Source organism: Prionailurus viverrinus, chromosome C2, assembly GCF_022837055.1.
Source record: "Prionailurus viverrinus isolate Anna chromosome C2, UM_Priviv_1.0, whole genome shotgun sequence".
NCBI classification, from domain to species: Eukaryota; Metazoa; Chordata; class Mammalia; order Carnivora; family Felidae; genus Prionailurus; species Prionailurus viverrinus.
Window position 1 is genome coordinate 29,784,085 of NC_062569.1, and position 24,072 is coordinate 29,808,156.

The 24,072-nt window shown below is 44.0% G+C and overlaps 1 protein-coding gene across 4 annotated transcripts in view; it reads left to right on the plus strand.

The window, feature by feature from the left end:
* Nucleotides 1-23,461, plus strand: part of LOC125174858 (inhibitor of carbonic anhydrase-like) — a 56,754-nt gene extending 33,293 nt beyond the window's left edge. For 2 of the 4 annotated variants that reach the window (XM_047874774.1, XM_047874776.1), the window contains 11 exons: nt 1,627-1,805; nt 3,176-3,347; nt 4,251-4,393; nt 6,542-6,632; nt 7,802-7,843; nt 10,988-11,143; nt 14,015-14,156; nt 19,964-20,028; nt 20,536-20,720; nt 22,053-22,239; nt 23,065-23,459. In XM_047874774.1, coding sequence (XP_047730730.1) covers nt 1,627-1,805; nt 3,176-3,347; nt 4,251-4,393; nt 6,542-6,632; nt 7,802-7,843; nt 10,988-11,143; nt 14,015-14,156; nt 19,964-20,028; nt 20,536-20,720; nt 22,053-22,239; nt 23,065-23,099 — 1,397 coding nt within the window. In that variant the 3' untranslated portion in view covers nt 23,100-23,459. Of the gene's footprint in view, nt 1-1,626; nt 1,806-3,175; nt 3,348-4,250; nt 4,394-6,541; nt 6,633-7,801; nt 7,844-10,987; nt 11,144-14,014; nt 14,157-19,963; nt 20,029-20,535; nt 20,721-22,052; nt 22,240-23,064 lie in introns of all 4 variants that reach the window. The other 2 variants (XM_047874775.1, XM_047874777.1) reach the window with 2 other exon arrangements.
* Nucleotides 23,462-24,072: the final 611 nt, after the last annotated feature.

The window sequence follows — 24,072 nt, forward strand, 5'->3', positions numbered from 1 at the left end:
AGACCATATTGATTTTTTTTAATTGAATTCTGATATTACTAAATCATTAAAATTTTTTCTTTTAATATAAAGATTTAAAATGTATTTTCTCTTCGACATACCTAATTAAACTTGTAACCTTATACAAGAATTCGAATTGTACTCCTTCCCTTTCAGTGTGAGAGTTTATGAACCCCAAAGACCTTCTCTATGAGTTTTCTAGGGCTGCCGTGACAAAATACCACAAACTGGGTGGCTTAAGCAATAGAAGTTTATTGTCTCACAGTTTGGGAGGCTAGAAGTCCAAGATCAAGGTGTGAGTAGGGTGGGTTCCTTCTGGAGGTTCTGAGGGGGAATCTGTTCTTTGCCTCTCCCCTAGCTTTCTGGTGGTTTCTTTGGTGTCCCTTGGCTTGTGGTCACACCGGCCCAACCTAAGTCCTTCTCTTCACATGGCATTCTCCCTGCGTGTGTATCATTTTTATCAGCATACCAGTCATGCTGGAGTAGGGGCTCACACTACTGTAGTGTGACCTCATCTTAGCTAATGACAGCTGCAATGACTCTATTTCCAAGTAAGGCCACGTTCTCAGGTAGCGGGCATTTAGGACTTCAATATAGGAATTTTAGGGGACACAATTCAACCCAGAACACTTTCAAATACCAAGATAAGGGGAACCAAACAGTCTGTTTCCCTCACAAGGTTTTCTGGCCCTCCTTGTACCTGTAGAGTACGCTGACTGGGGCCCTATGCCTCCTTCAACTCTTTCACCACCTTTCCCCAGCAGGCTCTGCCTCCAGGGGAGGACTGCCATTTTAGTGGGGGACCTGGATTGTCCTCGCATGGTGATGCATCAGCCTCAGACTAGCTGACAAGTTACCTTGACTCTCCGAGCCTACATTTCCTCATCTCTAGAATGGCATCATCATATCACTGGCCTCCCCAGTTGCTATGAAGATTAAATGAAAGCCTTCAGCACAGTCTTTGGTGTGCTGTGAGTGCTCAGAAAACATTTGCTGTCATCATTCATATCGGCAGAGTTACAGACGTGTGGGGTAGTCAGAGGGGTCCTGGGCCAAACAGGCTTCCCGGCCCCGGGTCTATCTGCAGTGAGAATCAGTCATTTCACCTCCTGAGGCCTCAGGTTCCTCATATGTATAAAATGTATTTGGAAAAAATTTTCTTTCAGTCCTCTTTAGGTTGTTAAAAAATTATTAAAGACAAATTAGGTGATACAAACACATTTTAACATTTCATGAAGTTGACAGTCTCCTTTTGGAGAGCTGAAAAATGGGGTGGAAGTCAGGGAGCTTCTATAAATGAATAAAGGACAAGGAAGAGACAAATAGACTATTGACTGGGGCCATATAGTCAACTTTGTCTAGGTTAGAAGGTCCAGGGTTGGCTTGGTGTTCGGGGACTTGCTGATTTGAATAGACTTTGTTTCTGGTCAAGCAGAGCATTTACAGGGACACAAAAGCTGATCTAAATTTTGGTTTACTTATGTGGCACCTCGGCAGGACTAGCTCCATCTTGGGCCTAGAAAGTTATTACAATAAGGTCAAACAGTGTCTGTGATTCAGGGAGCAGCAGGGACCACAGCTTATAGCTCTGTCTACAGTTGGCTCATCTGGGCTTTCTTCCCCCAGAGAACCTGCCAAACAAAGCTGACAGGGACCAGTATGAGCTGCTCTGCCTGGACAACTCCCAGAAGTCAGTGGATGAATACAAGGACTGTCACCTGGCCCATTTCCCTTCTCATGCTGTCGTGGCTCGAAAGGTGGGGGGCAAGGAGGACTTGATCTGGGAGCTTCTCAACCAGGCCCAGGTATTCCCACCCACCATCCTCCCTTCCTGCTTGGGGGAGGGGGTGTCCCTGCTTGGATTTGGGGCATTTTCCTACATTCCCTTCTAGCTACTCTGGAAGTTCTTCTGGGTGTAGGACAGGAACCATGTCACACATCATCTGCTTCACTGAAAAGCCACTCAGTCTGTATATGTTATAGACAGCAGAGGCCATAAAACCCTCACTTATATCATTGACCTCCTGGTCCAAAGACTCTATAGAAGAGCCTCATTGCTCCATTTTTTTCTTTTCAGTTCTAAAAGGTCCTCACAATGCAGGGCAGGTGCCCCTCCTCTATGGAGTATTCTCCTATTATCTTACTGGCATGCGATCCTGCCCTCCTGACTTCCCTCAGTGGCAGGTTCTCTTGCCATGAGCGTTCTTTCTGTCTGGTGTTGGTGGCAGCCTCTCCCATCCAGCCCTTATTCATCCCGTGACCCCTCTCTCTTGGCGCTCCCTGCTTAGCACTGGGGATTCAGAGATGAAGGGCACAATGACTTGCCCTTGAGTTGCTCCCAGATGAGTATGGGAGACATGATGAATATACATACAAACTACCACCAGATGAAATGGTACAACCTTTGAGACCTGGATTGTGTACTTTGTAGAGGTCAGAGGAACTAATTTGTAGGGTATATCTGGGAAGATTCTTGAGCCCTGGGAAGTAAGCTGTGTGTACCCCTAGGAAGTACAGGAGGTTGCCAGAGGTCACATTTCATGTACAGCCACTGCAAAAGCAAAAAGTGGACAGACATTGGAAAGACCTTGGGGGTAGGTACAATAGTCAGGAATGGCTTTGGGCCAGCTAGTGGGAGTTGTAGGCAAAGGGCCCTTCCATTGTTTGGAGGCCGGAAAGTTTCCAGCTGGTCCTTCAGTGGTAGGCCTGAGGTAGGAGAGGAGAGCCCAGGACTCCTGATGTCCAGGCTCAGTGGCAGGTGCTGGACCACTAGCCACTCCAGGACGAAGACCACTAGAGCCACTAGAGCCACTAATGGCCAGGAATAAGGCAGCCTTCACTGCCTGTCACATGGGAACATGACACTGGGGAGGAGCAGCTGCCTGGCATACAGCAACCCGTACCTCTTGGTGTGAATCTCAGAGGGACAGCCCCTGGCGGTTTCCCTGAAGCCGCACATGGCAGACCAGCTGGGATTTGGGTAAAGTATTCCCTGGAGAGAGGCATGAGAAGCCCAGGAAACACAGGGACGTTGGTGGGCCAGGCGCTTTGTCTTTACTCTCAGGTGCTCATGTTTTTTCGCTTTCAGTTTTCCTTATTTGGTTTTGGGTTTGTTTTCCCTTTCCCTTGCTATGCCAGCCTCCCTCCTTCTCTGTTTGTTTTATCCTTTGAACAGGAACATTTTGGAAAAGACAAGTCAACAGAATTCCAGCTCTTTGCCTCTCCTCATGGGAAGGACTTGCTGTTTACAGATGCTACCGATGGGTTTTTAAGAGTCCCTCCTAAGATGGATGCCAAGCTATACCTGGGATACAAATATTTTGCTGCCATTCAGCATCTAAGGATAGGTGTGTAAGGTCCCGGGAGGGCAGCAGAGCAGGAAAGCCAGAGAAGTTTTCCCAGTGCCTGCAAGCCTCACCCTACCCAACCTTCACTGGCCCATGGAGCCTAAGGGAGCTACCAACTCCCAGGGGTTAGTGAGGGGATTTTCTGCTGAGCTGCACCAAAGGCCTGAATTATGAGATCACAAAAGGGTTTTGAAGACCTTCAGGTTACAGTCAGTTTGAAGTAATGATGGTTCTCAGTCCTGTGTATTAACCAGGGTCACCTTCCCAGTGCCCAGGAGAAATAGCACATCCCAAACTGATGTGGGAACATGGCCTCTGCCACTATTAGGAATGAAACTAGGATGTCAGAGGGTGTTAATTCAGCTCTTGCCTTCCTCTGGATCCCTATGGCTCATTTTTTCTTTCTTTCCTTCCTTATTTTTTTCTTCATTTAGTCAACCAATAGTTATTGAGCACCTACAAAAGCCACTGTGTTAGATGTGGGTATACTGTGGTGAGCAGATATTGGGTGAGGGGAGAACAATTAGGCCCACCCCAAAGATAACACATGACTACCAACTAGGGAATGCTGCTGGATGGGAGAACCCAGTCCTGTCAGAGAAAACCCCGGAAGGTCCTGACCTGGGCTGGTGCTCAGAAAGGCCTCCCCTCAGAAGGGTGTACTTGAGGAGGTGAGGTCAATAGGGAGAGGGACTGCTCTGCCTTCATTGTTCCTTCTGAGTACTGAGTTCCCCATTTCTCCCAGAGGGTGATAGGCAGGGAATGAGCAGGGATGTCTCATGCCCACTCTGCTGCTGTCAGTGAGGACACCATTGGGCAGCCATTCTGCAGTCAGTGGCACTAACCTCCCAGATGTATGTGAGGACTTATTTTGCATGCTGGGCTTTTCTCCACCTGTCCTAGGTGTGGAAGACTCCCAGAGGGTGCTGTGGTGTGCAGTGGGCCACCATGAGAGGGTCAAGTGCGATGAGTGGAGTGCTGTAAGTGGTGGCGCCTTACAGTGTACCACGGAGGAGACCATTGAGAACTGCATCGCTGCCATAGTGGTAAGGAGGGCCCTACCTCCACAGCTGGGCTTGGACACACAGATACATGGCCTCTCTGCCCTTTTCCCATATGTCTTCCTGTCAGCCATGAGGCTAAGATGTACCTGTTGTGTGCTGCCCCACCCCCTCCTCAGCCCCATGCAACTCCACCCAATGCACCCCTCCAGCTCAGGCTGGCCCAAGACCCAGACTCCTTAGGTACTTAGCTCTGGAGTCCTGGGAGCTTTGGGAAGTGGGGTGGCATCCCAGGGTGTGGATTATGAAAGCAAATCAGCCTTCTCAGTCCTTGAGTCATTAAGTTTAACTTTTTTCTGGTGCCAAAAATATTACATGCTACAAGAGAAATGAAAGATAAATAAAATCATTCACAACATCATAACTCAGAGATCATGACCACATAATTTCTGAGTTATGAAGTTGTGTTGTTATTAATTTTCCTTTCTCTAAGAGCAGACAATATTTTTGTGATTAGAAAAAATCAATTTATGGGGCACCTGGGTGGCTCAGTCATTTGAGCTTTTGACTTCTGCTCAGATCATGATCTCGTGGTTAGTGAGTTTGAGCCCCACATCAGGCTTGCTGCTGTCAGCCTGTCAGCGCAGAGCCTGCTTCTGTCCCCTCACTTTGCCCCCTCCCCCACTGGCACTCTCTCAAAAATACATAAACATTAAAAAAAAAAAGAAAATTATAAATAAAATACTAAAAAATTGACAGAAACCTAGGAGACACACAGTCTTCTTGAAGAAAGAAGATCTGTATTTTGGTAAGCCTTCCTGGGAATAACCCGTACATTAAGATCTGGCAATTTATACAGTCTCCTAAATTTGTCGGTTACAAAGATTAAATGAATTTGAGTGCTCGGGACATTGCCTAGCATATAGTAAGCAGCCAATAAATGTTATCTATTGTTATTATTATTTAAAGTCAGCACAGAAGGTGTACTTTCTTAGGTAATGAAATATTTGTTTAAAATATGTTTTTAATGGCTGCATAATATTCCACCAAGTATTTCAGCCTCAATTTATTTAACTAATTTATAAATGCCTATATCTGATTTATTCTCAAATCCTTTGCTATTGTAGATAATATGGATTGAATATTTTTGTTCTATGACCTCAGTATTTCCGGGTGTATCTTTAATAGTAATGATAGCTAATATTTGTGAAGCTACTTACTATGAGCCAAGTATGTTTATGAGCTCTTATCTTGTATTAACTCATTTAATCCTCACAATAAGCTCAGGAGCCCATTTTATGGATGAAAAAAAAAATAGAATAGTTTTGAGGTATGTGTCCTTTAAAATAGATCCTGGAGACTGTGTGGGTTAGTGGTCATGAGCTAAGGAATGAAACTATGTTTTAGTCTTAGTGACTGTCTATTAGAGGAATTATTTAAGCTGTCTCTGATCTAGTTCACTAATGTATAAAAGGGGGAGGATTATAGTACCTACCTTGTTGGATTTTCTGAGCAATACATGAGATAATCACTGGAAGGTGTTTCAAAAGGACCTGGCGTATAGTAAGGGCTTGGTAAGTTTTTGTTTCTATAGTTGCTACTGTTTTAAGATAAATTTCTAGTAAGGCAGTTAATAGATCAAAAGCGAAGCATGTATATGTATCTGTGTGTTTTTATCAGTGACCTTATCTATACATTTTTTGCTCTGCTGTTGGAAAATTTCATTGATTTAAATAATAACTTATTAATGAATTATTTAACTGGAGAAATTAATTGTTTATCGAATGTCTCTGTTGTGTTAGTGCTCTGAGTTAGTGCTAATGCGATTATGGGAACAGAGTTGAACTCCACCATAGAGAAGAAAACATGTTTCATAGAAACATTAGTAAATACGGTCTCTGAATCTGGCCATGTAGATGGCTGAGTAGTAACAGTCACAAATAAAATGTGGTAAGGACATGTCCAGTACTCAACATGGGACTAATGAGAGGTCAGAGATGCCAGGGAGCATGATCTGTGTTGGGTGCTTGCTCCTGGGTCAACATGTCCAGCTTTCTAAACCCTGTGGTTATATGGCAGAAGTTTTGATTAATCAAAAGTACATGTGACATAAAGCTAATGAGACAGAAAACCTCTGAGGGTCAGTGAGACAGGAAACAGCCTCACTTTTGTGCTACTGATTTATTTCTTCAGAAAGGAGAGGCTGATGCCATGACTTTGGATGGAGGCTTCATCTACATAGCGGGCCAATGTGGTCTAGTGCCTGTCCTGGCAGAGAACTACAGTAAGTGGAGGCGGTGCCTCTCGCTGTTTTATTTCCTCGAGGCCATTGACATGAAAGATGAAGAAACGATTTAGTTCATTGTTGAGATAATAACTACTGTTGGAATGTAAGAGGCTAGCAGATAATATCCTCTTTCCCCAGAGTCAGAACCAATGAAGATATGGATACAGGAATAAGGAGAATGAGATCAAAGGAGATCTTTATTACTTAAAAGGTGATATTGGAGGGTATGGTACAGAGCTGGCTGCAGGGCTTGCCAAATTGCCCTTGAGTTAGAGTTACCCACTACTTCAGGAGAACGGGTCTGTTGGCTTACCCCATGGCTGAGGGCAGAGGAGAACACATATTGTCATAAATCTTCATTGAAAAGATCTAAACCAACCTCTCCCCACTCTCTTCAATAAAGAAAGGAGGGGCTGAGCCACATGAACTTCAATACTTGTGCCAAATTTACTAGTCCAAAACCAACTCACCCCAGCTGCACTGGAAGATTGAGGGGTGATGCTACAGGGTCATGTTCTTTAGTGGGGATCCTTTCGCATAAAAAAAATAAAGCTGGGAAAAAGAGGATTTCACCAATATAATTTATGAAGTACCTCATCAGTTAGGCGGTGAGCAGGAAACCATACATTATTCTTCAATACAGAACAACTCTGCTAAGTAAATAATGGTAGCTCCATTTTGCTGAAACTAAGGCTTAGAGAAGTTAAATGATGTGTCCAAGGTAGAATGAAGACCGTATCTACGGTTTTCTGACTCCATGGATTCGATTTTTCCCCTCCAACATAACGAGAATATGATGATTGCCCACCACAGTCCAGGGTTCTGCAGAGAAGAAGGATGTCAGGATGATTTCAATCACATAGCAAATGCAGAAAGATCTTTGTCAGGATCTTCAGTGGCCTCTGCCCCTCTTGAAAGGGCATCTCATTTTCTTTCTCTGTACCCCCCTGAGTGTTGGGGAGATTCTGAGGTGGAACCTAATGTTCAAATAGCAAAGGTCAGGCAGAGAGGGGTAAAATAGGCCTACAGAAACTTGCTTGTTGATAACCAATGACACACTGCTTAATTTTATCCTTCACTCTTGAGATTGAGAAGCTCATGACTTTGGACTGAGTAATAGCAGAGTTTCATGCCATTATCTTGGTTTTTTTTTTTCTTCTTTTTAGTGCCTAAGGATGAGTCTAGGTGTGTGAATACACCCATGGAAGGTGAGTCAGAACCAGTAACACTGGGGTCAAAGATAAAGGCCATTGTTGGGGGAGAGGGTGGGGAAAGTCTTAAAAATAAACCAAAGTTATTAGAGTTGTAAGAAAATCAGAAGGATGATAGGGAGAAGCCGCCAGTACCACAGCTTATTGTTAAGGAGCAAATCCGTCACGAAGCTGTAGCAATAATTCCCGTTTGTAGGGTATGTTACAGTCAACAAAGGACTCCTGCCTGCACTATTCTCGTTTAGCCTTCTCAGCGGTCCTCTAGGATGTGGGCATCATTATCCCGTGTTGTGTAGATGGGGAAGGTGAGGCTTAGGGCTGCACAGCCACGGAGTGCCTGCACCTGGGCTCGAGAAGAGGTAGTGTGACTGGAATCCCCTTGCCCTTCCCGACACACCACCCCGCTCCTTGTCACATGCTGCCTGCCCATCTTTGTGCCAGGAGGCAGGAGCCTGTTCCAGGCACTTCTGGGCCAAGTGGAGGCCTCACGAGAGGAGGAGAGTCATACCTGCTCTAATGAAGAGGAGGAGGAAGATGAGCTCAACCCTTTAGCTTTTGGCCAGCTGATTTTAATAGCAGAGGAGCTGACCTCATCTTTAGAGTAGACCAGTTGACAAGTTCTCCCATCTGTGTCTCCACAAGGGCAGAGAGGGTCTGAATCTGTCCTTGAAGTACCTACTCTTGGAAAATGGAGCAGTGTTTCTTAATCTAGTGTAGCACCTGGACCAGCTGCATCAGCATCACCTGAGAACTTATGAGGAATGCAAATTCTTGGGCTCCACCCCAAATCCACTGAGTCAAAAACTCCAAGGATGGGGCTACTGTTGTGTGTCTTAACAAGACCTCCAGCTGATTCTGATACACATTAGGTTTTGAAAACAACAGTGACAGAGGATCCTGAGGTGAAAACAGATGCTCGCCTGGGCTTGGAGCACCCCAGCACCAGCAACATCTCTGTTCCCTGCTAAGAATGGGGTCATAGAGGCCCCGCCGTGCCCACACTCCACCAAGCTGCCTGGGGTGCAAAGCAGCTCCCCTGCAGCAGCTCCCCTGCATGTGCAACAGAACCCAAGCCCTAGGGTATGCTGCCCCTCTCCCCCTCTGCTTTCATGGCTAACAGTCTTCAGTGAGTTGTGTCTTCACCCTCAACCCTAAGGGCTGGCATTTTTCTCAGCCATGCAGTCTATCGATTGGAGAATATGTGAAGTCAGAAGGAACTCTGCTTGAAGAATGGTTGACATTGCCAGGAACTTCAGTGATAGGCAAATGCAGGTGGACAAAGATGCTTAGAAGACAGTTCAGGGTGGCTGACTGGGATGGAGAAGGTTAGATGTGAGTAGAGATGGAGATATCAACCCCAAAGCCACACACACACACACACACACACACACACACCAGATGACAGTAATTGATGCTATTTGTGCAGAAACAGCTACACCTCAGGAAAGGCACTGTAACAGTATTTGGCTGCTGGAATGGTGTAATAGAGCACATTCTGGTAAGCAAGGGTTTGCTGTGGCCTTGGAAGAATCTGTTGCAGTGAAAGAAGGGCTCTGGTACTGCTTGTGCCACAAGCAGCATAGCTAGAAACCCAGCAGTGTAACTTCCCCGTCCTAGTCTAATGTACAATGTGCCCATATTAGCACATCTGATCCCCCTAAATCAGCCCCTGGGATGAGTATCATTGTCACCATTCTACTGAGGAGAAACTGGGGATCTAGATAGAAGTGACTTGTCTGAGGTCATTTAGGAAGTAACTGGCAAGGCAGATCTTTCACCTGCCATGTTGACTTCCAATTTTTCTAGGCTTGAATATTTAGAGACCTGAATCACAACAGCAAGAGAGGGAGTGTAGTGGGGAGAGGGGTTCGGAGTGGCAGTGGAGAACCATACCAGCTTCTAATTCTGAAGATTTATGATTCTAATCTTCTTATAAATTTAGGTTTGCTGTTTAGGCCTCACTCAATAAGCACGTTCAGTTACATAGTATTGGGATAGGAATATATGAAATATCAGTGGTGTTCCCATTATTTTCAGGAACAAGACAAGAAGGCCTACTCCCACCAAAGACACTGGGCATTACTTTGAAAGTGAATGCAGTATAATTAGGAATATATATATATTCCTAATTTTATATATATATATATATATATATATATATTCCTAATTACATATATATATACACACATATGTATATATACACATATATGTATATACATGTATATATGTATATGTATGTATATATACACATATGTGTATATATATATAATTAGAAAAGAATTTTTAATATTTGGAAGAAGATTAAATTGTCACAATTAGAGAAAACAATATTGTCATATCTAGAAAATCAGAAACTTAACTTTATTTCTTTTTAAAGTTTATTTATTTTGAGAGCGAGAACACAAGCGGAGGAGGGGCAGAGAGAGATAGGGAGAGAGAGAATCCCAAGAAGGCTCTGCAGTGCAGAGCCTGATGCAGGGCTCAAACTCACAAACCATGAGATCATGGCCTGAACTGAAGTCAGCCACTTAATGGACTGAGCCACCCAGGAGCCCTGAGATTTAACTTTAAAAAAGAAGTCATTAAAGCTCTTTCTTTATGACTTAACGTTGAACAGAAATATTTCAACAGGTGCACACTTATATGTATAAAAATTTATGCAGATGATATGTAATCTGGCAAAGTGGGGCACAACATAAATGCCCACCAGTAGGAGGATTACAAAATATGGTATTTCCATATAGTGGAACATAACTTAGATTTAACCAATAAACAGAATGAGATAGTTGTATCTATTTCTGCTGAATCGAAAAGGTGCCTACAATATATCATTGATGGAGGATAAAGCATCTTATAGTAAAGAATGTATAGCAGGATAAAACTGAAAGTATGAAATACATGTGTAAAAATTTCTGGATGCATGCATGTAGACATGTCTGGAGCGCAGTTGTCAGACTGTTTGGCCCCATACTTAATAATGATAGTTATTGGAAGGGTCTTCTGCTAAAGTAAGGTGAGGGGTTCAAGCTATTCCCCCTCCCCTGAGAGAGTGGCAGGAGGGGGTAACTGTAGCAGCTCTAGAACACATTTTCAGAGGGTCCTGGAGCTACTGAAATTGCATCTTGGTATCTGTGTTGCAAGGTTATTACGTCGTGGCAGTGGTTAAGAAACCAAGTGCTGACCTCACCTGGAACTCCCTGCAAGGCAGGAAGTCCTGTCACCCCTCAGTTGGTACTTCTGCAGGCTGGAACATTCCCATGGGTTTAATATACAACAAAACTGGGTCCTGTAAATTTGGTAAGTATGTTCTGGGAGGTGGTGTGGCAGCCCCTTCCTTGGGCCTGTGCCTGTGTAGGAGAGAAATTCAGTTCAATGGCAAGGAATGCCAAGGGATGATATAAGTGGGTAGTGGGGTCAAGGGCTGGGCAGACATTACAGGTGAGCTTCACCTCTGCTTGAATGGGTGCTCCCCTTTCTCCTCACCTCCTCACTTCTGAGGGGAGAGGCTTGGCCCAAAGGGCAGATATCAGGGAAATACCCCTTTCTTTATGTATTACCACTAGCTCGGGGAACAAGCCTGGGGTTACAGAGCAAGAGTAGTGTGTGTGTGTGTGTGTGTGTGTGTGTGTTGTATTGTTTTCCCATATAAACTAGATTGGCTGCTTTTTAAAAATTGAAAACCCTATACCAGTAAGTCCTTGGACACTTTATCTTTCACTTTCACCCTTATCTCCCTTAGATTCTCATATTCGTCATTTTAGCAACACTCTTGTCAATACCTAAAAGGCCCTTGGTCCCCTGCTTTCTCTCGTCATCTCACAAATCCCATTCCTATGCAAAGCCCATTCCCTGCTCTCTTCACCCTCTGCACCTTAGCAGCTAAACATGGCTGGAGAAGTCACAGGGCCCAGCAGTTCATTCCGCTGGAAATGCTCTAGCTGCTGGCCTCAGTGGGCCCCTGGCACTCATGAGCACCCCCACTGTGTCTCTACGCCAACCCCCCCCCCCGCACACTTCCTAATAATTATCCTAATGTCCTCACTGTCCACACATTTCCATCCCACACCCATCTACCAAGTTTCTCAGCAGATGACTTATCTCAGCTGCAGAGACAATTGAAATGATCAGAAAAATTTCCCCTCACCATCCCACTGCCGAAGCTGTGGGCCTACTGATGGCTATATCTACTCAGCCTCCCTCCACCTGTGTTTTGCGTGGGGGCCCCTCCCCCACACCCTTCCCTAGAGCCTCACTCTTTTGGTTACTACGTCTTCCTCTGGTATAGCCAACAATTTCTTTCAACATTGAACTCACCCAATGTTTTCCATTTTTAAAAGTCCAGCCTCTCTCAGCAGTCTCCTCCCACTTTTGACTTGTTTCTCCACCTCTTTACTGCCAGACTTCTTAACAGCAAGGTCTGAGCCAATCACCTCCCACTTACTCCTCTGCTCCCTGCCTTCTGGCTTCCCTGTGTCATTGCATAAGGAAGAACTCTGATCAAGGCTACCTATGACCTCCATGTTGCTCAGCTGAAAGGTCATGCTCCACTCCATTTCTCCATGACTTCTCTTTCTTCAAATCACCTTAAAACACTATCTCCAGACTTTTGTGAAAACACACTGGTTTGGTTTTTCTCCTACCTCTACAAAATGCACTTTCCCATTCTGGTTAATAAATGTTTCAGTTGCTTAAAAAATTTTTTTTCTCCTACTCTAAACTCAATCCTCAGGCACTCATATCCATACCTACAGCCTTGATTACTATCTAAACAAATAATACTATACATACAAAACTAGGCACATAACCAGTAGTAGATAAATGTTTGCTGCTATCACTATTATTAGTATTATGTCTATATGTTGATAACTATTACATTGTTATCCCTAGCACAGATCTCTCCTTGACCTCCAGAACTGCCTATTTGACATTATCTAGTTGAATATCTCAAAAGCACATTAAGCTCAAAACAGAATGCATCATCTCTGCTGAGCCTGGTCCTGTTCCAAAGCTGCCTAGCTTGGTGGAGGACCCTATAGTCCATCCACTTGCGCCAGCTGGAAACCAAGCTGTCATCCTGCATGCACCCATCCATCACCAGTGATGTCAGTTCTCCGCGCCCACCCCCCCCCCACCTCACCACCATCTCCCTCACCTTAGCGCTACCCTAGTCCAAGCTGCCTTCATCTCTCCTGGGCTACAACAGTAACCTGCTGCCTGCACACCACATCTGGCCTGGATTCCATCCATCCTGTTGCCAGACCAATCTTTGCAAAGTGCAGACCTGCTATATCCTGCCCACTATACCTGGTCTACCATTGCTACAGCCCTTCAGAAGCTCCTCATTTCTCTAAGGATAAAAAACAAAATCTATACAAAGGTATAAAAGGGGATCTGGACCTTGCCTTCTCCCCACTGACTCTTGCAGTGGGTGGTCCAGCACAACGACCTCTATTAACCTTTCTGTGTCATTTGCTCCCCACCCAACTCCTGCCCTAGGCCTTTGCAGATGCTTCCCTGTCTGGAAAACCTGTTCCTATTCATTCTTCATCTCTCTACTTAAGGCCTCTCCCTGACTCCCAGGTCTGCACTAGATTCCTTTATCTGCAGGTGTAGAACCATATTCTTCTTTCCCAGAGCAAGTGGGGGTTGGTGGGGGGGGGGGTGGATAAATTCACTGGCGTGGCTACTTGAATTATGACTGTTGCTCACAAGCTTGGGTTCCCGGAGCGCAGGGCCTATGTGACGTCCTTACCACAGTGCCCTGGGGCCCAGCACAGTGCTTGGCAGCTGGGTCTCTCAGGCCCCTTCCTGGATCTGGAGTCAAGATGGAATACCTTGTAAGGAAAGGCAAGGGAAGCAGAGGGCAGGAAAAATGGGGGACAATTTCAACCACCTGGGACTTTCAGTTTTGTTGTGTCTCTTAGGATTACAACTGTGTCTGTCCTTTCACACCTCTGCCCTGTGCCACTTCTATTCCACAGACCCTTGTCCCAACTTCAGCCAGTTCCCCTTTACTCTAGTTGCAACCTTTATTTTTTAGTTCCCTAAGGTTCTTATTTCTAATAATATGGTACCAAACACCTGAATGTGGCAATTCTAGGGATAAAATCTGGGGCTCTCTTTCTAACATAGGCAGGCAGAGCTGACCTCCTCTGTTTTCCTGCACAGATGAATTCTTCAGTCAAAGCTGTGCCCCTGGGTCTGATCCAGATTCCAGTCTCTGTGCTCTGTGCAGTGGTGGCAACGACCCAGCCCATACTTGTGCTCCCAACAACCATGAGGGATACTACGGCTCCAGTGGGGCATTCAGGTGAGTAGTGTCTGTGCACCTTTCTCTTTGGCACCAACCCAGTGAACTTCTTGTCCTTTCATCTTTTCTATCGCCCCAGCATCTGGGCACTGCATTTAAGAGGAGCCAGAATTAGAAAACAAAACTGTAGATTCCCACCGGCCCCAAGGACTCAAGTCCAGCTCCTTTCTGGAACACTTTTCTGCAGACCCACCAGACTTAGGGCACCTGAGGAGAGGCAAGAATGAGGGGTACAGGGTCACAGCCATGCTTCTACTTTTGTTCTTTTCTTCTGTGTGGTTGTGGACAAGTCATGGAATCTTTCAGAGTCTCAGGTTAAAATCAGAGGAGGGGTACTGGGCGTGTGCTTCTTACATCTGGCTGATGAGTACATTTTAAAAATAGATATTCCTAGGCTCCCCATCCATTCAAGAAACAGTTATTGAGCACCTAGTATGTGGCAGGCACTGGTCTAGGTAGAGGGGTTATAGCAGCAACAAGACACATGTAGGTCCTGCTCCCTGTCTCCTCTCATGAGGAGAGTAGGACAATAAATATAAATGAAGGGCCAATCACTTCCTGACTGAGGTAGGAGCTACAAAGGAACAGAAGGGGGTAGTGTGGTAGTGACTTGGGTAGTGGACAGTTTTGATAACAGCAAGTGGAAGGGACTGTATGAATTGAGGATTAAATATTGACAGGGAGGGGCACCAGGGTGGCTCAGTGGGTTGGGCGTCCAACTTCAGCTCAAGTCATGATCTCATGGTACATGCGTTTGAGCCCCGCCTCAGGCTCTGTGCTGACAGCTCAAGGCCTGGAGCCTGTTTCAGATTCTGTCTCCCTCTCTCTCTGCCCCTCCCCTGCTCACATTCTCTCTCTTGCCTCAAAAATAAATAAACATTAAAAAAAGTTTTTAATATTGACAGGGAGTCAGACCTCAGAAAATCTGGAGGAAGAGTATTAAGGAAGAAGGAACAGCAAGGATACAGGCATGGGGCAGGATAAATTGTGCCGTGTTTGAGGCCAGAAAAGGCCATGATGGGGAGGGGGGGTGGCGCATGGGTGAGAGGGGATCAGGGGTGTGCAGAGCTGGAGCTGCGGCATTGGATATGTCTCTGTGCCCTATCAACCTGATCAGGGAGGTAGATTTAATTCTAAGTGTGCTGAGCAGCACGGGACACTTTGAGGCAGTAGGCATGTTGTATGAATCAGGGTTGTGTGGAGAATGTGTGAGCCTCTAGGAAAGGCCCCTTTATTTGTCACACTGCCAGATGACTTTGTCCTGCCATCTCCAAAATTTTCTCTTTCATAAGCCATACATAAATGACATATTTTCACAGATCCACTACAACACTATATACTGAACATGAAACCTAGGCTAACGTAGTTTTTGTTTTTGTTTTTACATCAGAAAGTGCATTGGTATTAGAGTTGATGGTCTCCTTGGCACTAATATAATATTACAGAGGACTGGAATTGTCAGAGCTGTGTCTTGAAACACAACTTGTTCTCATCCCCAAATGAAGGACCAGTTTTCAGTCCTTGCATTGCTTCATCTACCGGACCAGTATCATTGGTACCACCCATCACTTCCTCCCAATGGATGCATTTTCCTCCTTGGCTCCAGGACACCACACTCTTTGGATTCCCTCCTCCCTCTCCTGTTATTGCACCTGTCTCTTTATTGGTTCCACCTCACTTCCCCATCCTCAACATGTTGGTGCACCCCAGGGCTCTGTCTTTGGACTTCTCTGTTCATACTCACACCCTTGGTGGTTTTATCTACTCTCGATCCATCTACATGCTGACAATTCCCAAACTTATGTTCCTGTTCTCTTCAGAACTCCAGATGAAACTCCAGACTGCCTAGTGGGCATCTCCACTTGGATTTCTAATCACTGTCTCAAATTTAAATGTCCCAAACTGAGATTCTAAAATTTCACATACTCCCACCCAAACCTGTACCTCCAGCAGTCTTACCCACATCAGTTATAGGCAACTCCATTTTTCCTTTTGGAAAAAAGTCAGAACCTTAGTGTCTGCTACCTATGTCTACTTTCTTTCTCTCAGACTCCATATCTGGTCCTTCATCAAATCATGTTGACTCTACCTGCAAAGGGTAACCAGAATTGACCTCATCACCCATCTCCACTGATATCACCTTGATCCAAACCACCATCATCTCTCTCCAGATTGTTATCATACATTCTTAAAGGGTTAGGAGGCATCTGCTCTATCCTCTTCTCCCTCCTACATCCAGTCTATTCCCAACATATCAGCAAGAGTGATTCTGTTAGAATATAAATCAGAGTATCACACTTCTCTGCTTAAAACCCTCCAGTAATTTCCCATATCACTCAAAGTAAAATTTAGGGTCCTTCTTTGACCTATAAGGCCTCTTTATGACCTGGGAAGGCCCTTTGTGACCTCATCTCCTACATCTTTCCCCTTGCTGTATCTACGTCAGCCATCTTGGCATCCTAGCTATTCCCTGAAGACATCAGGCACACTCCTGCCTCAGTGTCTTTGTCCTTGCTCTTATTCCCACTTAGAGTATTCTTCCTCCTCATATCATAGCTAGTTGCCTCATTTTCTTTAGGATTTATCAGGGAGTCTTTCCTGGCCACTATAATTTCACATACACACACACATGCCCTTACCAATATTTCACATCCCCCTTTCTTGCTTTATGGTTTTTTTTAAAGCACTTTTCACTCTATAGAATACTATATATTTTATCTACTTGTTGAATTTTTTTTCTTTAATGTAATGAATAAAGACTCCTTTGGTTGCAAGTGAAAAAACCCAAGGAGCTTCCACCTTGTAAGGACTAAGATTTGAGCCTCAGGAGACAGCCAAGATACTATAAGGCAAGAGTTGCCAGATAAAATTTAGGATGTCCAGCCAAATTAGAATTGTAGATAAACAGTGAATTAATTTTTAGCATAAGGGAACATACCCTGCTTCTCTCTCTCCCTCTCCCTTCCCCCCGTCCCCTCTACATCTGCCTCATTTTGTCTTTCCCTGCAGGATGGTTTTCTCTATTTTTCAGTCTACATGGAAGGAAATGTCTGTGATTAACATTATTACAGAAGCAGTAAAACACAGACTATAATATATTCTCCCAATTCTCAAGAAATGAGATTGTCAGCCCAGTTCCAGTGAAAGTTTGAGTTCACACAACTCATGCAGTGATGTTGCATTGTAAAGTTTTAGCTGCTTCCACCGTGACCAGGTGGATTGGGGGAGATGGGGGAAGGGGTCAGTTCTCAAAATATTAAAGCTTGGTAGACAAATGAAAGTCAATTTTTAAATAAAATTATATAAAGGGAATTTTGTTTTCCTAGATATAAAAATTATGTTGTAATACTATATAATACTGCAATATTATGATCAGTACAGAGTTGTTTATGTGCAAGAATGACAAATCAGTGGTAGAGAATAGACTTCCAACACTTATACGTGGACACATTATATCTGGTCTATAACAGAGATAACATTTCAAACTGGGGAAAGGATGAACTTGAGAGACCAGATAAAATGAGTATAGTGAACTGGCCCCTGGATCTGGTGGGAGCAGATTCAATAGTGAGTCAATCCCATAAACTGACCAGCAGGGGTCAGTGAGGGTGGTGAGAAGGGATGCTGATTGTAAGTGCAATGATTACTTGTAGGTGTTTGGATGAGTCGGGGAGGGAGGCCCATTGCTGAGGGCAATGTGGGATCAAAACAGGGATTATTGTTTTTTAAAAAAGAAAAGTATAAATGCTGATAAAAAGAGCCCAGGGAACAGGGAAAGACTCCAATTGCATAAGAGAAAGAGGAAAACTATGAGAAAGTGCCTCAGAGTATGGGCAGGAATGGGATGCAAGGCACCTGGGGAGGACACCTGCTGGGAGGGAGACCTTTGTTTCTTCTCTGTGCCTGATGGGCAGGAGAAGAGCACTGGAGACTTGGACTGACAGATTTGGCTGGAAGAAAGCCCATGTGATGTTATCTGTGTTTTCTCTGGGAAGCAGGAGGACATGTCAGAGTGAGTATTGGGGAGAGGGAATGTGGAGAGATAGAAGTATGTGGAAATTTGGAAAACATTTTAGTCACTGCTCTATAGAATGGGGAGGTGGCTATCTGAAATAGTGGTTCTCACCACTACAGCACAGAATCTCCTGGGGAGATTGTTAAAACACAGATTGCTGGGCCCCACCCCCAGACGTTTCTAATCTAGTAGGTCTGGGGTGGGGCCCAAGAATTCGCATTTCTAAAAGGTTCACAGCTGGTACCTATACTGCTGATCCCAGCTCACACTTTGAGAATCACAGATCTAGAGTAGAACAAGGAACATAGGAATGCCCCAGAGAAGTTGATGATCGGGAGGGTCTCTGGTCTGCCTCCCTGCTGAGGTACAGACACACCTGAGGCAGATGATCGTGCTTATTCAGAACTGGGACTATATGGAGAGTGGGTGGAGGAAAGAAATAGGGCAAGGCTTAGGAAAATTGAATGGGAGTAACTGATCCTAGCTAAGTATAGAGGGACCTGAAGTTAGAGAAAACTGGAGAGGTGCTCCTGATAATGAATCATTAGTATCAATTGCCAACTGACTGGATGTCATAGAACTGATTTTTAGTATGTTCAACATTTCTCATAAAAAATGGACCTTAAACACAGAGAAACATTTTTTAGGGGATTAATCATGAAAACATATCTAAGTGGTGCACATTAACTTTTATTAAAGCTGACTAGACATCTGAATGTGAAAAGACTCCTTCAAAATCATGTCTTCCATGCTGACTTTAATCTCTGATGTGAGTTTTTTAAAATTTTTTTTAACATTTATTCATTTTTGAGAGACAGAGCATGAGTGGGGGAGGGGCAGAGAGAGAGGGGGAGACACAGAATCCAAAGCAGGCTCCAAGCTCTGAGCTGTCAGCACAGAACCCGACGCAGAGTTCAAACTCATGGACCGTGAGACCATGACCTGAGCTGAAGTCGGACGCTTAACCAACTGAGCCACCCAGGCGCCCCTCTGATGTGAGTTCTGATCCAACCAAAGAGCCGTTCTTGAATATCCCTGTTAATAGGAGAACACAAGCATCTTCTCTGGAGAAACCAATCAGTATTTCAAATAGGAACCAAACAAGGGTTATTATCTACAATAGAAACAAAATGAGGGGCGCCTGGGTGGCACAGTCAGTTAAGCGTCCGACTTCAGCCAGGTCACGATCTCGCGGTCCGTGAGTTCGAGCCCCGCGTCAGGCTCTGGGCTGATGGCTCAGAGGCTGGAGCCTGTTTCCGATTCTGTGTCTCCCTCTCTCTCTGCCCCTCCCCCGTTCATGCTCTGTCTCTCTCTGTCCCCAAAATAAATAAACGTTGAAAAAAAAATTTAAAAAAAAGAAACAAAATGAGCAGATTTCTTTTTCAATGTTTGTTTATTTTTGAGAGAGAGATGGAGACAGAGCATGAGCATGGGAGGGGCAGAGAGAGAGGGAGACACAGAATTTGAAGCAGACTCCAGGCTCTGAGCTATCAGCACAGAGCCCAACGTGGGACTCGAACCCACGAACCATGAGATCATAACCTGAGCCAAAGTCGGATGCTTAACCAACTGAGCCACCCAGGCACCCCAGGCAGATTTCTTTTTCTATTACATTTCCTCTCCAATTCCCAGGGACAGTTGGGTGTTACAGTTGTGTGTGTGGATGTGGTCAGTGTTAGGTGTGCCTGGTGGCTCTGGTGGAGGGGGTGTGAACCCCTAGGTGGTTCCCTCTGGGTGTCTCTCCCTCTCACTCCTATTGATCCTCCTCACTAACTGGACCCTTGCTGTGCAGGTGTCTGGTTGAGAAGGGAGACGTGGCCTTTGTGAAGGATCGCACGGTCTTTCAGAACACTGACGGTATGTGTCTGTGCTGTCCTTTCCTCCCTTGGAAAAAATCTGAGTCTCTTATGGGAAGTCACTCCCCAGTCAGGTAACCAGGAAAGTTTATTAAAGCGTGTCTAGCTCCCTTAATATATAGGCAATCCTTAAATATTCTGGATACAAGTTTTTATCAGCTATATGGATTGAAAATATCTTGTCCCTCTCTGAAAGACTTTTCACTTTCTTAATGATGTCTTTTGATTAACATTTACATTTTTAATATAGTTAAAATTTAATTTTTAATATAGTTCAACCAATCTTCTCCTTTTTGGCTAGTGCTTTTTTGGGGGATGTTTAAGAAATCTTTGCCTTTAACAGGACCGAAAATGAATTTTCTTTTCTGTTTTATTTTTAAAGCCTTATTATTTCATTCTTCCATGTCTCTATGATTCTCCCAGACACTGGTGGTTGGTCACATCCCCCCGGTGAGGCCACCTTGACCAAAGCTGTCTGCTGTGGCTGACCCACCTTCCTTCCCCCTAGGAAAGAACACTGAAGCATGGGCTAAGGATCTGAAGCATGAAGACTTTGAGCTGCTGTGCCTCGATGGTACCAGGAAACCTGTGACTGAAGCTCAGAGCTGCCACCTGGCCAGAGTCCCAAATCATGCCGTGGTCTCAAGGAAAGATAAGGCAGATTTTGTTCGCAGAATTCTCTTCAACCAACAGGTATGGCCACACAGGAGGTCCTGTCCACACAGTCCTCCCAACTGAGTGCTCAGGTCAGTTGCAGAGCTGATAGGCACACCCAGCCCAGTCTCATACCCTTTCTCCCTGGGACTTTATCCCTGGGATGTGGAACTAGATTCTTGCAACCCTGCCTCTGATGAAAGCAGAAAGCTAGATGGTGGCCATGTTCACTTTGGGCTCTGGGGCTGTCTAGGGTATCAAAGTGGACTGAAAAAAGCCTTGGACATGTGGATATCTGAAGTATCTCCCTGAGACTCACTTGCTTCTATGAGCAGACTCCTGGTACCTCCTGGACTTGTTCAGTTCCTCCATGAGAGCTGTCTCTTTCTTCTTCTGTCACAGAAATAAGTGTGTTGGCTCAGAGCCCTTAACACAAGGGTGAGGTATTTGTGGGAAGAGCAGAATGGAGGCTGCTCTACCTGACCTAGGGTGGGTCCCAATGCATTAATGAACCTGGGCAGGCCAAGCACTGTTTCAGGCTTCATGAAAGTTCCAGAGCTAACATTCAAACAACTCATGACCTCTACAGGCAGCCAACAAGGGCTATGGAGTAGCAGGATGTCTAAATCAAATGATCTTAAGGAAAACGCAAAGTTTCATCTGCCTTTTGCACTCACACACCCCATTCCTGGAAGAGCCCCAGATGAACATTCCATGTCTTAGCATATGCTGCCCACACATCCCAGTTAAAGGATTATGACCCAGGGAGAACTGGCAAAACAAACGGCTCTCGGTCATGGACTTTTGAAGGGGTGCATCTCCCAAAGGGCAAACTGCCCCCATGGCTACAGGGGGGCTGAACGAAAGAAAGGAGAGGAGGAGCAGGAAGAGATGGAAATGGTCAGGTTCCTGGGGCAGATCTAGGGAATAGCAGAGGCAAGACAGCAAGGTCTTCAGGCAGCAGGAAGACAGGCAAGTATGACCCAGGAAGTTGAAAATATCCAGCAGTGATTGGTGGAACTGTGATATAGTGGCCAACTTGAAGCTTTTCCTATTTAGCAGTTAATTTACATACATCATCTTACTATTTAGGGTTATTATCTTTGTTTACAAATGAGTAAACAAGGTTTACTGAGCTTAGTAAAGAATTTTCCTACAGTCACATGACAAACAAAAGCTAGGCCCAGGATCTGAACCCAGAGGCCATGCTCTTTGCCATTAATGGTGCCTCCTAAACTGTTGCTGTGCCCCAGGGTTCCAGGTGCTGGAGCTAAGCAGCCCAGCAGACTTAGATCTTCTGAGGCAGAATACACAACCTTGTGCTCCCTGGTGCTGCTGCTCACTCTCTGCCTGTCTGTCTGTCTGACTCAGGAGCTCTTTGGAAGAAATGGGTTTGAATACAGGATGTTCCAGATGTTTGAATCCTCAAACAAGGATCTGCTTTTCAGTGATGACACTGCATGTTTGGCTAACCTTCAGGATGAAATAACTTACAGAAAATACTTAGGACCAGAGTATCTTATGGCCATTGCTAACATGAAACCATGTTTACACTCTGGTGAGTAGAGTATTAAGGACCATCGTAAGCCAAGCCCTGGGCCTGTACTGATAGGAACATAAAGATGGAGAGGGCTTGCTCCTGGCCCTGCAGGAGGATTCAGACTTACCAGTGAAGCAACTCAATTAGACAACAGTATAAGACTACCTGAGAAAAGACCAAATCATTTGGAGGAGACAGAGAGTACAATAGAACTTGAGATCATTTGGAAATTGGACTTGTTTACTTGTGCATTTCCATTTTTTTTGCTAACAAAATGAAAAGGTACACATGTGTGAACACTTCAGTGTAGGGAGCAAGGTTGGGAGATGACCCACAGCATGACTCATAGAAGATCAATTTTCAAAGATTTTAAGTCAAATGTATAAATAATATTAATAGAAACAAAATGAAGTTAGCACTATAATATGCCCTTTATATGTATATTTTATATATATGTGTATTTATATTTAAATATATAAATAAATATGTATTAAAATGGCATAGTTTATATATGCATATATATGTTTTTATGTATGTGTGTGTATTTTAGAATGGCATAGCTGCCTCAAAAAGGATTAAGTTGGAGAAATAAAATTAGAGCTGGGATAATCAAATTGCTGGGGGTGTGCCTGAATTTTTGTTGAATTATATTATGTGTTGGAGATGATGAGAGCAGGAGGAAAGGAAAATGTTGGTATTTAAGTATGGCACTGACATCAGGAGATAGAGATTTTTAAAAAAATTGTTATTACCTAGCATTTACTTTTAGAAAAGAGGAACAGAATTGTGTTTAGCAAGCATAGGCAGTACCTGAAGTTCTTTCTCTTATGTTTTGCTTCACAGAGCTTCTGGATGCCTGTACATTCCATGTACATTAAACACTGATCAAAGTGGACAACCATATGGGGATGCTCAGTGCCTGAGATATGGTGGGGCCACATTCTCACTTGTCTGCACCTGGGCCTGTGTTAACCTCAGTTATTTTGTAATTATGTGCTGGAACTGATAAAAAAATTAAAATGAATGAAAATTATTGTGTCTTCTCAGAAAACTTCATTAAATATTCTCAGATTTCTTTTGAGGGGAGAAAACTATGTCTTTATACTAGAGTTATGCTTCTGAATCTAATATCTATTAAATTGTACCTTTGTAAAGAACTGTATAAGACTAGCTCATCTTCCCTCCCCATTCTTTATTTTACCCAAGAGTCAAGTCACTTAAATAGAATATAAGCAATAAATATGTCTGAAGGGAGTCTGAGTGGTGATTACAAGTGTGCCAAAAAAAAAAAAAAAAAGCATCAGTGTGTGCTGTATCAAGGACTTACATAATAAAAACAAAGGCTAAGGAACGAGTTTGTGTATTTTAAAAACATATTTGAACATTTAAAATTCACAATGTTAAGTGGAATCAAATCCTGACTCAGATTAATTGGAAAACATTAAAATTACTGCAAAAAAATCTAATCTTACTACCCTTTTATAGTCAACTTCCTTAAAGTGGGATTTATACTCATTTCTTTTAAGTTAGTTTCTTATCAGAGATTTTGTCATACCTAGTGTTACCATAATTGCAGCTTATGATAGTGCCTCAGTAAAAGTTGAATGGGAGCCTAAGTTATACATTGTTAAATGTTAGTTTTATGAGTGTGGACTTGTGCTTCTGCCTGTGAAAGAGTAACCAGTACAGGACTTGCCATCCTTCCATGTACACTTGAAAAAAATATGTATTCTGTATTTTGGGGTGTAATTCTATCGTGTGTAGATCTGTAATATATAGTGTAGTTCTATAAACAGCAATTAGGTTAGGTTGGTTAATGTTATTGTTCAAATCTTCTGTTTTAACTCATTT